Source organism: Typopeltis vanoorti, chromosome 24, assembly GCF_054136105.1.
Source record: "Typopeltis vanoorti isolate ZY-2024b chromosome 24, IOZ_Tvanoo_1.0, whole genome shotgun sequence".
Taxonomy (NCBI): Eukaryota; Metazoa; Arthropoda; class Arachnida; order Uropygi; family Thelyphonidae; genus Typopeltis; species Typopeltis vanoorti.
Genome location: NC_143572.1, coordinates 36,939,957 through 36,956,988, shown reverse-complemented (window position 1 = coordinate 36,956,988; position 17,032 = coordinate 36,939,957). Strand labels below are relative to the sequence as shown.

Sequence of the window (17,032 nt, the reverse complement as noted above, 5' to 3'; positions counted from 1 at the left end):
TAGGAATATTCCTATTATAAAAATGGTTTTATAATAGGAATGTTTTCCTTTTCTTGCCAATTCCATTCATTTTCTGTTACATCGGAATCATCGCTACCAGACGATATTGGTCTCAAACGTTTACAAACATTGCCTTGAACCAAACTTCCACTGCTACTGTCGCTATTGTCACTTGACAAGTCAAAAATGCCAACACTTTGATAATATAAATTTGTCTCACTGTTTTTATCCAAACTGTCCTCTCCGCTTTCAGTATCACTTTCAGCTAACATATTCTAAATATTTGCAGACATATTAGGGACGATAATAAATTGCAACACAAATTAACTAGTGAATAGAGTTTATATGCATATATATTCACTGCCTAACCCTAAATTCGTTTGAAATTGACATGAATTTCGTAATGTCTGTGATACGTCAAAATCAATTTTGGTGCAATAAACAAAATACGTTTCACAGATATCTTTGTATGTTAACTCTAAATTCGTTTGAAATTGACACGAACTTCGTAACGTCTGCGATACGTGAGACGTCTTTGTATGTTAACGGATTAATGAAATTAGAATTAAAATGGGGATGGATATAACACTGATTAAGTGAATAAGAGGGTGACTGCTGGATAGATATCAAAAAGTATATGGAGGGGGAGAATCGAGGCAAAAACAAGTGAACTAGTGGTGTGCCACAAGGTTCAGTGTTGGAACCATTGCTGTTTAATTTGTACATAAATGATACAGGAAATAACCTGAAAACAAATATTCGGTTGTTTGCTGATGATGCAAAATTATGTAGAGTGATAGGTAATCAAGGCAATGTGGATAGCTTGCTGGATGATTTAAATAGGCTGTCAGTATGGGCAAAATTAATGGGTATCAGTTTAATGTCAAGAAATGTAAAGTTATGCATTTTGGGATAAATAGATTACACGCTGTATATCATTGATGGCGCTTTACTCCAAGAAATAGATGAAACCAGAGATTTAGAGATGGTCATAAACAGAGTTAAAGTTTAGTGGACATATTGGTAAGGTTGCTAAGGTAGCCAGTAAGATTACTTGGCTATAGAAGAACACACTAACAAGTAGAGATAAGGAAGTTGTTATCCCCCTTTATAAGGCCTTTATATGCCCACATCTGGATTACTGTGCTCAAGTCTGCTCTCCTGGGTTTCTTGGGGATGAGGAAGCAAGTAGTGGAGAGGATTCAGAGGTGAGTGGCCTATGAGGATAGGTTGAAGGTATCTGGATTGCTGGTTGGTTGATAGGAGAAAAAGAGGAGGTATGATAGAAACATTTAAGTTGTTTAAAAGGTTTGATAGAATAGATACACAGGGGAAATGTTTCAGCACTTGGTCAGAGCATCAGAACAAGGGATCATGCCTGGAAGTTGAATAAAGATGTGGTTAGCAGGGGATGTGAGAACTAGATTTTTTGCTTGGAGAGTTTGAATGAGTGGAATGGGTGGCCAGAGTCAGTTGTGAGTGTTTTGTTTGTTAATTGGTTCAAGGAGAGGAATGAAAGATTTGGGTCTGCTGCAATGAGCCTTCGGACTCTATGGAAGTATCCATATAATAATAATACCACAAGAAGGCAGAGGTGTCACTTGACCAGCCCATTAACCCTATATGCACAAATATCACCTTTCAGAGTGAAATAATGTGAACTTTGGGAATGCTGAAATTTGTTTCTGTTGGAGAAAGTGTGTGTGGTTGTGCAGATGGAAATAAAAATGAATGTTATTTATGTTGGAATACTTGAAGACAATTGTTAAACAAAACTAAGAAAAATATTACTTCCTTAGTTTAAAGATCTTTCTGAGCAATAAATACAAAATGTTATATTCATGCAATGACAATCAAGGAAAAGAAGGAGTAGACATAGTATTCAACACTAAATACGAGGCTGATCTTCTTGAATGGCAGGCAGTCTCAAGAAGAGTGATATGGGCAAATATGAAAACGGGGAACTGGACAATTAGACTTATTTGTGCCTATGGTCCCACAGAAGGTTCTACTAAGGTAGAAGTGGAGGAATTTTTTGAGGCTTTAGAAAAAGCAACTGACACAATGAAAAATGAAAAGTTGGTCCTTGTTGGGGATCTGAATAACAGAGTAGAAAATGATTGTAAGACATACAAAAATGTTTTGGGAAAATTTGGAGAAAAGAGCAAAGCTGGCAAATACCTGTTGGATTTTTGCTCAGGACCTGGACTGGTTATTACTAACAACATGTTCCAACATAAAAATGTCCACAAATTCACCTGGAGAGAAGAGGCAAAGAATAAGAAAAGTCTCATTGATTATGTTATTGTTGATAGTGATGTTTTTTCTCTTGTGCAGGACACTAGAGTGTACAAAAGATTTGAAATTGGAAGTGGTCACCATTTAATCTTGAGCAGGATAAAATTGAATTTCATATTGAAAAGAAGAACATGTAAGAAAGTTTGAAAATGAATAAAAGTTCAGTAGCTCTCAGATGTGAATTGGCCACTAAAATACACAAACATTATTCAAGAAGAAATGAAAGAGTTTGTGAACATTAACCAAACCTTGGAGATTCAGTGGCAAGCCCTGAAGAAAACATTGATTGATTCAGCCAGAGAGGCATGTGGTGAGGTTGTCTGCAAGGATAGAAAAATCAGAACCCTCATGGTGGATACAGAAATTTAAAGAGGCAGTGAAGGAAAAGAAGAAAGCATATCAAAAGTTCCTGTTAAATAAGTCAGCTTGTGCTCTTAGAGAATACAGAGACAAAAGTAAGAAAGCTAAACGGTGTGTAAAACTAGCTAAACAAAAGCCATGGGAAGACTTTGGTAAGAACATAGAAAATAAATATCAAGAAGGTGGCAAGATATTCTGGGGGTTGTTGAAAAAGCTTAGAAATGGAGGAAAGAGTGCTGTAAAAGGAATCAGAGGTGATAAAGGTGACATGATAAACTGGAAAAAAAGATATCCTTGAAGTATGGAGTAATTACTTTGAAAAATTGCTAAATGAAACAAGCAGTAACAGCACAGTGGTAAAAAACACTGATCAGGCATGCAGTCAGGAACACATACCCATATACCCATACTGGAAGTACAAAAAATCATTAAAAGCCTGAAAGGTTAAACGCAGCAGGAGTAGATGATATTCGTCCAGAAATGCTCAAGTATGGAGGTACGAAAGTCATAGTGGCTGCACTGCATAGTTCAGAAGGCCTGGACAAAGGGACTAATTCCCGATGATTGGAGTAGAGCTCTCATAGTATCCATATATAAAAAGGGAAATAAAACTGAATGTGAGAATTAGAGGTATTTCTCTACTGAGTATTCCTGGTAAGATTTATGCAAGTATACTTGAAAAACGGTTGAGAAGGATTGTGGAAGAACAAGCTGAATTTAGGCCAAATAGAGGCTGTCAGAATCAGATTTTCACTTTACAACAAATAGTTGAGAAGTCATAGGAATATAACAAAGATCTGTATTTAAGTTTTGTACATCTGGAAAAAGCATATGACAAGGTGCCAAGAGAGAGAGAGAAGCTATTCGAAACGCTACATTTGTATGGTAAATTAATGATAACAAGAAATTATATACTTTGTTTAATCCATTATCCAAGTGTAAGCAAACAAAGTCTACATCTGAAGTATCTTTCAGGACTGGGGAAATTCATGGCAAAGTTGGAATAACTTCTCATCACTTGCCTCAGTATCGCATAATGCAAAGCACATCACCTTGCGGACATGTATAATGCTATCCATTACTGGAGGGATCACTACCCAGACCAGTTTAGACCTTTATTGAGGTCTCGTCAGTGGGAGCCAGACCCATAGGTGGTGATACTAAGGTGGAAGTAATGGAGAAGTCATATTTCCATATACAGTGGTGCCTTGCAATTTGACACAAATCCATTGCCGGAGTAATGTTGAATTGCGGGACAATATTTCCCATATAAGTCTATGGAAAATAGATTAATTCAGGCGGAGTGAGATAGAAATACACCTTATTATTTACTTATTTTACTATTGTATAACACTGTGTTAGATGAAGAAATAAGGGAACTGGAAGAAAACGAGATGGTGATGAATAATAGGGAGACAGAATAGAGACTGTGAAAGAGTGCATGGTGGCCATGGAGTGAGAATGATGAACCAGGAAGGAGAGAAGGTTGTGGACTTTGCAGTAGCGTTTGATCTGGCAATTGTGAACTCATTTTTCTACAAGAGGGAAGAACATTTGATAACATTTAGGAGTGGTAACAACAGTTCACAAATTGACTACATTTTGACTAGCAGAAAACATCTTAAGGTTGTGACAAATTGTAAAGTAATTCCAACAGATCGAGTTGCACAGCAACACCGACTGCTGTGTGCAGACTTTAAAATAATATCGAAGATAAGAACCTCTGGAAGCCATGGGATGAAGACAATTAAGTGGTTTCGCTTAAAAGAAGAGAGTGTGAGGAATCATTTTAAGGAGAGGATGTTAGAGAGGATTTCGGATGGACTGGAGAGTGTACAAGATGGGCGGAAACATAATTCAAAAGTAATCCTGAGCTGTGCAATCAAGGTGCTTGGTGAGACATCTGGAAAGATTAGAGAGCAGAAGGAGGGTTGGTGGTGGAATAATAATGTACAAGTGGCAGTGACAGTTAAGAGGAATGCAAAGCAGAAGTGGGATTAGTGAAGAGTGGAAGAGGACAGAGAGAGAAAGCAAGAAGCCAAGAGAGTTGTGACACAGGCGAAGACCATGGCATATCAAGATCTGTATGATCAATTAGAAACAAAGGAAGGACTGAGAAAAATTTACCAACTAGCGAAATGTAGAAATAAAGCAGCAAAGGACATCTTACATGTGAGGCAGATCAGAGACGCTGAAGGAAGAGTATTTTGGAGGGATGCGGACATAAGAAACAGATGGAGAATATACTTTGAGGGACTTTTCAATGAGGAAAATGCAAGGACTCACAGAGAAGATGGGCAGCCTTCTGAGGGGATGGTGCAGAACATCAGTAGAGTGGATGTGACAGAGGCCATGAAGAAGATGGGGAATGGAAAATCGGTGGGCCCCGACAGGATTGCAGTAGCGGCATGGAATGCACTGGGGGAAGATGGAATTGTGACCTGCTGTGGGACCTGTTCATGTAAGTTTGCCAGCTGGAAAATATACCCGAGGAATGGAGTGAGAGTACTCTTGTCCCCATCTACAAGGGTAAAGGGGATGCACAAGACTGTAAAAATTACAGAGAGGAATAAAGTTGATGCCCCACACAATGAAAATCCTAGAAAGGGTTCTTGATGGAAGATTGAGGAAGGAGGTGGAGATTGCAAAGGAACAATTTGGCTTCATGCCTGGTAGATCAACAACAGATGCTATCTTTGAGTTACAGCAGATGATGGAAATGTTTCGAGAGAAACAACAGGAGCTACATCTGGCATTTGTTGATCTGGAGAAAGCATATGATAAAGTGCCAAGACAAGAAGTCTGGAGGTGTCTGAGGGAGAAGAAGATTCCGGAGAAATATGTCAGTTTGGTGCGGGAGATGTACAGAAATGTGAAGACAAGTATTCGGACCTGTCTGGGACAGACAGAAAGTTTTCAAGTAACATTTGGCTTGCATCGAGGGTCAGCATTAAGTCCATTTCTGTTTAATATTGTGATGGAGGTGTTGACGGAGGAGGTGAGAGAAGATGCGCCTTGGACATTGTTGTATGCAGATTCAAGAGAAAAAGTGGGAACTAAACTGGAATGATGGAGAAAAGTACTGGAAGAGAGAGGTATGAGACTGAGCAGAAGTAAGACAGAGTATATGTGTTGCACAGTCGGTGGCAGCCAGGAGATAGAGCTGGAAGAAAATGTCATCAGGAAGGTGAAGGACTTTAGATAATTAGGTTCAACAGTGGAAGAAGATGGAGGAGCTGATAAGGAAGCGGGATGCAGGATACAAGCGGGTTGAAGAAACTGGATGGAGATGGCTGGAGTGTTATGCGATTAGAGGGTGCCAATTAATCTTAAAGGCAAAATCTATAGGACACTAGTGAGGCTGGCTATGACGTATGAAGATACAGGAGGGAAGGTTGAGATGGTTTGGTCATGTGATGAGGAGGGAGGACAAATATGTGGGAAGAAGGGTCATGTAGATGGATGTGCATGGAAGGAGGAAGCGTGGGCGGCCAAAGAAGAGATGGAGGGAGCTGGTAGAAGAGGACTTGAGGATGAAGAACTTGGATGTGGTGACAGCCCAAGACAGGAGGATGTGGAGGAGACTCATCATCAACAGTGATCCCACTTAAGTTGGAGAAGATGCAGAAGAAGAAGATAACACAATAAATTACAAAATACACTATTGTATGCACATTGCATACAATCTATTGAGCCTTAGATGTTGGAAGGGAGTCTTCTTTATCCTGTTCTATTTCTTCTCGTCTCCTCTTTGCTTGAACGGGGATGAGGAACTGATCAAGTGTGGACTGTCTCTCCCTTTTTTTCAAGATGGTTTTGAAGTGATGCATGATAGCGTTGTTGAACAAGTTTGTCATTCAACTCACATCAGCAGTATTGGGATGCCATTCCAAACAAACAGACTGCACCTTCTCCCAATGGAATAAAACTTCTTTAATAGCAGCTGTTGGCATCGGCCCTTTTTCCCTGCCATCCTCTTCTTCAGGTGAAATTCCTCTTTCTGTCTCCTTTCTTTGCTGTTCACTGAGTGTTCTGAGTTCTTCCACGGTCAGTTCGTCTTCGTGATCCTCCACAAGCCTTTCTACATCAGCCTCATCAACCTCTTCTATGTATAGATGCTCCAGCGAGATTCTTACAAAGAAACATGTATGCTACATAAGAAAGGTTGCTAAAATGTATATGCTATAAAATGAATACACAGTAGTTCAGTGTTCTTTATGAAATACATTATCTGATTCTGCCTCAGTAGCTAAGTTAATAAAAACCACTTCTTGTTTGCTGCATAGAGGATATAGATTCACATCTCTTATAAATTTTATAAAATCCTCTCTGGATGATCTTGTACAGCGCCTCAAGTTTATAAAGCATCTTTTTTTTTTTTTTTTTTTTAAATTAAAATAATATGTATAGAATGTTATATAATCTTTCCTGGAATTAAAAAATATTATTGATATTACAGGAAACAAAGATTAGCATATGTGGGAATCAGCTTGGATAATGTATTGAAACCAGTAAGTTCACTTTCTTTCTTTAAGTAATTAACAATACTCATAAGAATAATAATAAATTTTATATATTAAAAATGCTAACTGATTAAATGCAAGTTAATCCTTTACTGTATAAAGTATCTCATTAAAATTGTTATCGATTATGCAGTGTAGCAAGAAAAGACTTCAGCTCAAATCTTTACTAGGAAATGAAGAGCATTCTTGAGGGCTTTTCAGTTGAAAGTGAGTTAGCCAGTTTATGAAGGTCAAGGTTTTCCTTACAGAAACTTGGATTTTTTTTTATCCTACAGAAACAGACGTACTGGAGAAGAACATGCAGTTAACAGACTTAATACACTGGCTTTAGTTGCTTTTATCGTGACTCCAAAACAACAATCTTCCACCTTCCCTCTTTTGCTTCAAAGTAAACCAGGTTGTTGCTCACTTATTAAATTTCCAAGACATTTGTTCAGATCTTCTGCACTTATTTTATGATGGGTTGTAGGATACCTTATCTGTCACTCATCGCATGCATGTGATACGTGAACTTCTTGTTTTCCAATTTTGCTGTCATTGGTGAATCTCCTCAAGATTCTATTCTTTTGCCTTCTCTTTTCTTGTAGAAATAATTATAAATATAATAAACAATAGAGAGAATATAAATAATAGAAAGATAATTTATATCATAGTTATAAACTGGATTAGTTGTCAGTGGTAGGACATTTCTTTTAGTAGGTAAACAGGAAAAAAAAAAGTGCTAATCTTAAAACATTAAATATTTTATAATAAATAACTCATTCTATCCTTATTGATACAAAAATTAAAAGGCAAAATCCTTTCAAGTAGACTAAGTGACATATTCATGTAAAATATAGAACACTTGGCATTGAGAAACTTGAACAGATACTTACTTCTCTGAGAAAGATGTTGAAAATTTATTTATCACTAGGTTAGACTATAATAGATTTAGTTTAATCCTTTATCCCAGTGAGAGCAAACAAAGTTTGCGCCTGAAAATATCTTCAGGACTAAATATAGTGTTGTACTATCTTATCCAGTAAGTAGTGCAACACCAAGGCAACTCGTGGCAAAGGTGGAGCAAGCTACCAGGCACTTCTAACCCAGTATCTCCCATAATGCACAACACATTTCCTATGTGGATATGTATACTGTTATGCATTAAAGGGATTGGCCATCTATATTTAGTCCTGAAGATATTTTCAGGCGCAAACTTTGTTTGCTCTCACTGGGATAAAGGATTAAACTAAATCTATTATACTTACTTCTCTGATCTATAGATCTCCAACAAGGACCAAATTTTCATTTTCTTTATGTCAGCTGCTTTCTCTAATGACTCACAAAATTCTTCCATTTCTTCCTTAATCAAACCTCTCAACAATATAGTGTTTTTAAGAATAATCAATAGAGCCAACAAACTTTATTCTATGAGGCTTCTCTTACAACTGAACTCAACCATATATACCACACTTTCCTGTCTAATGGCTGCAGTTCCTAAAGGAATCGACAAAATAGTTAATCCTTCCCTCCTCGACTTTCTCTTTAGAAAGATTTTAGTAATAACGTTATCACTATTCCCCCTATCAGGGTACATCTGAAAAAATAGCCAGAATTTTAAAAAAATGCAATCTGTGTATCCTTTAAGCCTCACTGTTTATAGTTATCCATTCTCCTAAAGACCAACCTTTCTTTCTAAGTTCCTAGTGTATATAGAGTTCAGTTCCTTGTTCCTGCAAGGAACTATCCATAGTAGACATCTGTAATAGTGACTATGGTGACAGTGTATTAAACAAAATGAATACATTAAGTTTGTTTAATTAACAAACCTAATTAACACATCCATAAATAAATATGGATGTGTTAAACTTCCCCAAGATAAAAAAACATTAACTTGTGTTTACTAAGACTATCTAGACTTCTGTGTACTATGTTTGACTTTATTTTGTATTGCTTTTATGCAACTGTTTAATTGTATTCCCTGAAGACATCTCTGTATCTGAGACAACATACTGGAAGCATTAAAACATTGGTTTTAACTCTTTCTCAGTACTTTTTGCTCCATTCAGCATCTCAGATAAATCTAGATAGATACACTATCTAATGAAAAATATCCAGATACCTGATCATCCCAATTCTCACTCTAATATGAAAGCCATTAATATAGAGTTAGTCCACTCTTTGCTGCTATAACAACCATTAGTCTTGGGGAAGACTTTACACTAGATTTTTGGTGTGTTGCTGCAGTAATTCCCTTTGATTCTTCCAGAAAAGCATTAGTGAAGTTAGTCACTGATGTTATGCAATTCAGCCTGGCTTGCAGTCAGTATTCCAATTCATCCCCCAAGTGTTCAATGGGGGGGTTGAGATCAAGGTCTGTGCAGGCCACTCAAGCTCTTCAACACTCATCTCATCAAACCATTCCTTCACAGACCTCGTTTTGCAGATGGGATCATTGTTGTGTTGATAGAAGAAAGGGACTTCACTGAACTGTTTCCGTAAAATTGGAAGCACATAATTATCTAGAATATCATTACAGCCCACAGTGTTAAGATTTCCCATCACTTGGGCCCCAGCCTGAACCATGAAAAATGGTCCCAGACCATGATGCCTCCTCCACCAAATTTCATAGTTGGCACAACACACTTGGGTAGGTAGCATTACCTGCATCTGACAAATGGTAAAGTATAATTTATCACTCCAGGAGAATGCATTTCCATTGCTCTGAATTCCAGTGGCAGTGAACTTTACACCACTCCACCCGATACTCTCCTGAGTCTTTTTTACTATCCTATCTTCCAAATTACCATTACTGGGATCCAATGCCTTGTTGTGCCATATTTGCTGTGTGGTGCAAGCCTTGGACATCTAGAAAGGGGAGATCTTAGTAGTCTTGCACTACTTTGGCGTGACCATGATCAATTGGCTGGTGAGGTTGCCTGCAGGGGTCAAGGGTGTTGCAGTAAGTCTCTTTCCCCATGGTCTGGGGACAGGGTCCAAGGCACATGCTGTGGTGCTTGTTTAGCTTCCGTGGTAGCCCTGGTGTTCCACTCCTGAGCACAGTCATTGCTTGATGGTCAGTGGGCATCCATGAGTGATGAGCTCTGAAATGAACACCAGCCTCAACCAACTTCAGAAACCATATTACCATCAACAGAGAACCAAAAAAAGGAAACAAAAAACATCAGAAGCTGCAGTAAGTACACTACTGTTCTTAATATCTTAATATTACATTCCACAGATGAATGTCCAATTGGAAAAATGTCACCCTTCCTCATTCAGAAGGGTTTGGAATTGTTGGCAAGATCTCCAAAAGCTGTGAAGAAACTGCATTTAAGAGATATCCTTATTGAAGCAGCTACAGTAGCACAATCAGGAAAATTACTGCATGCAGCATATATTGGGGAAATACCAATTACAGTTACAGATGCAACAACTGTGCTCAAGAATTGAGAGCCAGTGAATGGTATATCTGCCTTTCATTTACTAGATTTTTTCTCATACTTCTTTGCTGTTGGTAGATCTTGATATAGAAGAGGTAAATTGGATCCAGGATGCCTTCTGGCTTTGTCAACAGATGTGCGTAGCTTGAGCCCAGGCATGTTTGAAAACAATTAGGTTTAATTTGTGAACTTAAATTGTACATATTTGGTCTAAAGTATTAAAATTAAGAACTTTTATTGCTACAAGACATAATGATAAAATATACAAAGAGCCAACAAGTTTCACTAGCCACTGTCTAGCATTTTCAAGGCTATACTGGTGTGAAAACAAATGCATCAAGTTACATGAAAAACATACACTTTAGTAACTGCTAGGCCGTTACATTTGATAATTCGTGTTTGATGGCATGCATGCATTCGAATGCTTCAGTCAGAATCCGGTACATGACCACGTGTTGTGTAGTTTTTTGCATATTGTAGTTCTGTTAAACTGAGAGAAATGATGAGATTTTTCCATATGTCTTTAAGAATAATATAATACCTTGATTTCTATTTAAATTATTGCCTGTGCGTAGCACCACAGCTGCTTCTTTGAAAGTTCTTTGTCTGTAGTCATTCTCGATCTTATGGTCTTGTAGCAATAAAAGTTCTTAACAATTAGGTTTGTTTGTGTGGGATACCTATGGAAAATACCTCAAGATTTCTTCTGGGCTTCTTTGACTTCTGTGTAATCATCATTCCACCATAGCTTAGGAAAAAGTGGGAACTGACTAAATGTTTTAGGAATTGCACTTGTGGTCACTACTATGCTACACTCTGTTACATGCTTCACTGCATCACTGATATGAGATGAACTAACTGTTGCAGAATCAAAATCTACTAACGAGGAAAAGGTGGACCAGTCAACTTGCCCAATTTTCCACCGTGATGTAGCACATGGTTGCCCATGTAGAAAAGGGGATATCGTGGGAAAGTGATTGTTTCCAAATAGGCTATCATCAGTTTCCCACTTAAACAGTAGGAAAAGGAGGATGAGCAGTTAGTTCAGTCAATGACAGTAAATGTTTGGATAGGCATGTGGAAGAAGGAATTGCTTTCTGTGTTTAATAGGGAAAGATTTTTGTGCACATGCTCAACTTTTCTTCTGATGTTCCGATATTCCATCATTTAGGGATTTTTTTAAATGCTTCCCATACATTATCAATATTCTTCCCATCCATTAACTAATATCATGGTGCAGAATTCAGCATAGTCCACAGTTGGTTCTAATTTCCTGCTTTGTAGTTCAGCATTCATTCTTCTCATGAGATTTTACTTCTATTCAATCAGTGTTTCATCATCATCAGATTCCTGCCATGTACCCTCAAGTGGGGGGGTGAGGATGTACAGGATATGATAGTACAGCATGAAAAATTTGCATCATTACTAACTTCCTATCTACAATTTTCCTCCAAATCAGTCTGTTATCTGTCAAGACCCAACATTATCAAATCGTATATTTCTATCTTCTAAGGCAAGGGTCGGCAACCCGCGGGCTGCATGTGACCCAAACATACATTTTTGGCAACCCATAAAAGGTTGACCATACTTACATGGCATGCCCCGTATCAAGAAAAGACATTATGGACATTTCAAGAGGACTTTATCTACTACTCAAGTGTTAGATGGTTAAGTAGAGGTGCTGTGCTAAAAAGATTTTTTAATTTACATGAAGAAATAGATATTTTCATGACAGAACATGAAAATACTGTCCCACAACTATTGGATAAAAAATAGATTATGTCTCTTGCATTTATGGTAGACATTACAACTACCATAATGAACTTAATTTGAATCTGCAGGGCCAAGGTAAATTACTAGTGGAACTGTTTTCTGACATTAAAGCTTTTGATTCTCATAGAAAAGGCTTTTGACGGCAAACTATGTTTGAAGAATATGATGCAAGAAAATCTACATAATGTTGCAAATCTGCATTTACATTTGGATGGCAAATGCAAAAGGAAACTTTTGTTGGTATTATTGAAGATTTACAAACGGAATTTTCAATAAGATTTGTGGATTTTCATAAAAATAGCATTGAAATGCGATTATTTTTGCACCCTTTTAATGTTGACATTGATGACGTACCAAACCGACTACAGATGAAAGTTTTGGAATTACAACACAATGAAACATTAAAGAACACATTTTCATTAGAAAATATCCAAAAATTTTATCGATGCTTACAAAAAAAATTTGAAGAATTAATGTTTCACAAAGAAGATGAAAGTCGCATTTGGAAGCACATGCATATGCGAACAAGCATTTTCTGCCATGAGTTTTAGAAAAAATAAATTTCTTCTCGACTGACTGATGAGCATGCCTCAATTCGAATTTGCACCTTAAGTAATAAAGTGGATCTAGATAATTTGGCTAAGGGAAAACATCACAAAAGACACATTAAGCAAGGAGACACACATATTGCGATGCATAAATTGTATTATTTTGTTTTTACATGATAATAAGTTTTCATCGGGTTTCATTTTCATGCTTGTTTTATATCTTGTACTTTAAATATTTCTGTGTTTTTTAAGATTGATATAATAAAAATTGATAACTTAAGTATTTTTTTCACTCACTATTTTCTATTAATTAAACGCTTGTGGCCCGATTATTAAAAATAAAAGTTAAATGTGGCCCGCGAGTCTGAAAAGGTTGCCGACCCCTGTTCTAAGGCACTTTTTACTGTATCAGTCCACCTATATCTTGGTCTGCTTCTGGGTCTTTTTCAGTCACCTAGCAGAGAACACCTGTATTGCTAATATTTCCTCTCCCATTCTGTTTAAGTGACCATACCACTTGAGATTAAATCTACTAATGCATTCCTGGATGCTAACAATGTCAAGTTCTTTCCTAATATCCTCATTTTTAATATGATATTGCCATTGATGCCATTTGTTCATGCCCTAATCTTCCTCAGGACTCTCATATCTGCGATTTCTAGTCTTTGGTCAAGTGTTTTTTTTTTAATCCACCTCTCAGATCCATAAATTAAAATTGGTTTGAACACTGTTTTTTATACAACTAATTTAGTGTTTTGACTAATTTCTCTCTTATTCCATATAAATTTATTCAGTTGATTTCCTTCCTACATGCCAGCTTTGTTGATTCCATACTTAATTTACCATCTTCACTAAAAATCGTGTCTAAGTAGTTGAAATGTTTTGTTGTATAGGGTCTTCATTCACAATGCAGTTGATATTTTCAATGCTTCTGCCTATTTTCATTGTCTTTGTCTTGCTATTGCTGACCTTCATACCATATCTATTACAAAAGTTATTCAATTTCGTCAAGGAATCTTGCAGACTTGTAGCAGATTTAGTTAGAAGTATAGCATTGTCCGCATAAAGCAAAGAGCTTCAGTATCTAGGTAGATACCTAACAGGGTGCACCACGAGAAGGTGAAGATTGGACATTAGGTCAGAAACCCTGCTCAGTTCTCCACATTCCTTTAAATTTAGGCTATGTGGAGGTCTCCTCAGTTATACAGCTTTGACCCTTAAGCATCCCCAATCAGTGTTTTGATAATTAAAGTTCTGCATTATGATTACTCTTTTCTCACACGTCTTTATTTGGTGATGCATTTCTTCATCACTAGCAACCAATCTGCTAAGTCTGTAACAGTACCACACTGTGTATTTAGACTGTACAACTCACACTAGCCAGGTCTCACTAATGCCTACAAAATCTGAGGTCCCAACATATTGGGCAACAGATTCTATACCTTTGTTTCTGATACTCCTAGCATTCGTGTACTAAACATTAGTACATCCTTCTTATAACCCTTCCCCCCCCTCCTCCTGTCAAGTGCCTTCTCAAAAATGTAAAGCAGAAAAACAAGAAATGAAATCTGTGTTTACATTTCATCCAACTGCTGTTGGACCAGATACAGTTCACATCCAGATAGCATCCATTATGAGATGATCAAACACTTGTTTCCATCTGCTAAGGATCAACACTGCTGTACCTGCACAACAAAATTTTCTGTGAGAACATTTTTCTGAAAACCTGGCAAAAAGCGATTATTATTGCCTTTCCTAAGCCAGAGAAAGATCCAAAATCCCAATAAATTATCTACCAGTTTCTCTGACCAGCTTCTTGTGCAAGATTCTGAAGAGAAAAAAAAAAGGGTTAATTCTCATCTATTATGGTTTCTGGAGAGAAATGATTTTTTTTTTTTTTTTTTTTTTTTTTTTTTTTTTTTTTTTTTTCAATCTAGATAAACTCAATAACAGAACAGCTTCCTCCAACTGTAAGTAATGACCTCTATGTAGATGACTTGACCATCTTTCAAAATGGGTGATTGCAAATGCGTTCAGTTTTTCCCAGCAGAAAACAATTTCTGTGCATTTTTTCCACAAATGTGGTCTTTGCCCTGACCCAGAACTCAGAATGGGATAAACTTTAATCCCAATTGCCAGTTTCTTGGGGCTCATATTTGACAAACTCATTTTTCTCCTTTCATGTCATTTGCAAGACAAGTTCTGTAAAGCGATGACCATTCTTTGCACCCTATCCTCCAACTCTTGAGATACTGACAGATGTTAACTACTCCATTTATGTTGCGCACTGATTAGATCTTAGCTTAACTATGCATCTGCCAAAGTCTGTGCTTCTGTCAGAGAAAGAGAGTATTCTGCAGTGGTTGGATCCCATCCACCTTCAAGCTATAAGAATTGCAACTAGTGCATTTTGGACTTCACCAATTCCAAGTCAGTACATCGAGGCAAACGAACCACCTTTGTCATTTCAGTGTCAATAGCTATCTCTATTATATGCTAACAAAATAAAATCCCCGCCAGACTATCCCATGTTGTCATCTATTTTTAGCTCACAGTGGGAAAATCTGTATAACACCTATCAGGCTAGATATGTGAAATATCTAGAAGCTCTAGATATTGTGGTAGACAATGCTTCACAGCACAGACACAATTAAATACATGACTGCTGTGGTATGCATATATACCACCATGATACTTTGTTCTGCAGTCTATCCAAGAATTCCACCCCCATCTATTATCTATGAGCAGCTCTTTCAAACACACAGATTGGAATATCATGATTTTGTTTCAGTCTACACAGATGGTTCAAAATCAGTCATTAGTTGGATCTTCTGTTGCCTTCTCTAACAGTGTACTCAGATTCACTAGAATGTTAACAACTTAGTTGCTGAGTTGTAAGTTATAGAGCTTTCCTTATCTAAATCACTTAACACGTTCATTGCCAATCACGCGATATCGCGTGATGTGAGTTATCGCCGGTCGGCCAGTCACGCGTTATCGCGTTGACGTTGCTATCAAGTTTCTAAGCGGAATAGTATAGTGGCCACAGTCAAACGGCGCGTAATATTTATATTGGCCACTAGGGAAGGGATCGACTTTCGTGGAGTGGGGATGGCCGCCAGCCATTGTCTACTGTTTATGTTAGCCAGTGCGCAAAGTGGCGGCGTTCGGACAAGGCCACAACGCGACAATTTTGTTTAGTTATTCGTTGATTTAGCATGCTTGAAGTTTTTTTTTTTTTTTTTTTTTTTTTTTTTTTTTTTTTTTTTAGTAAGTTCCCTATAAATGTTGATTTTTGATAATTATTTTTTTCTATTTGTACGTTATTTTTAAAAATTCTATGTGATTATAAAAGACTGATAATTAAAGTTATAATTATTATATTTCAATGTTTTTTATTTGTAAAATATATAACTTATTTGAATGAATTACATATCACGTGATAAATCCTATGTACATAATAATAAAAGCATGTAAATAATATATTTAACTTATTTTGAGCACAATTAAAACTAAATAAAAAAATATAAAAAATTTGGCCACCACACGAAATTCCAATTTTCAGCTTGGCAATGAAAGTGTTAAGGAATTGAACAACGTAGATCCGAATATAAACTAAATTACACTTTAATGAATATTTCCGATATTTCGGCAACGTCATGTTGCCATTTTCAAAAGGGACTTACAAAAAGGCACGTGCACGCAGTCACTACAACACAGTAAATGAGAATGAAGAGATGAAGCTATCGTTCTCCTAGAAGTCCTGATGGTGCCCTCTAGCAGGCTAAGTAGGTGTTCTTGGCCATTGGGCTGAAGGGCTGCTGATGTATGCCTCCCAAATTTGGGGCAGTCGCATACAACCAAATTTGTTGAGGTTTGGAGAGCTTCTTAGGGCCGAGGTTGATTCCATAAATAGTCTTTCGAATTTGTATTTGCTACGGTGTATTACTGTAGCTTTCTTCCACTGTATTCTGTGGCGTGTATCCAGAGCATGGTCTGCAAGACCAGAATGGCTGTACTTGTGGAACTGGATGTAGTCCTTATGTTCAGAAATTCTGATATTCGCTGTCCTGCCTGTTTGGCCAAAGTAAGACAGTTTACAACTGCA

At 37.2% G+C, this 17,032-nt stretch overlaps 1 protein-coding gene across 1 annotated transcript in view; it reads left to right on the top strand.

Annotated features, from left to right (window-relative positions):
- The window catches only part of LOC150093110 (uncharacterized), a 532,180-nt gene that overhangs the window by 376,338 nt on the left and 138,810 nt on the right, over positions 1-17,032 (top strand). The window contains exon 16 of the mRNA XM_090414155.1: positions 7,118-7,169. Coding sequence (XP_090270281.1) covers positions 7,118-7,169 — 52 coding nt within the window. The remainder of the gene's footprint in view (positions 1-7,117; positions 7,170-17,032) is intronic.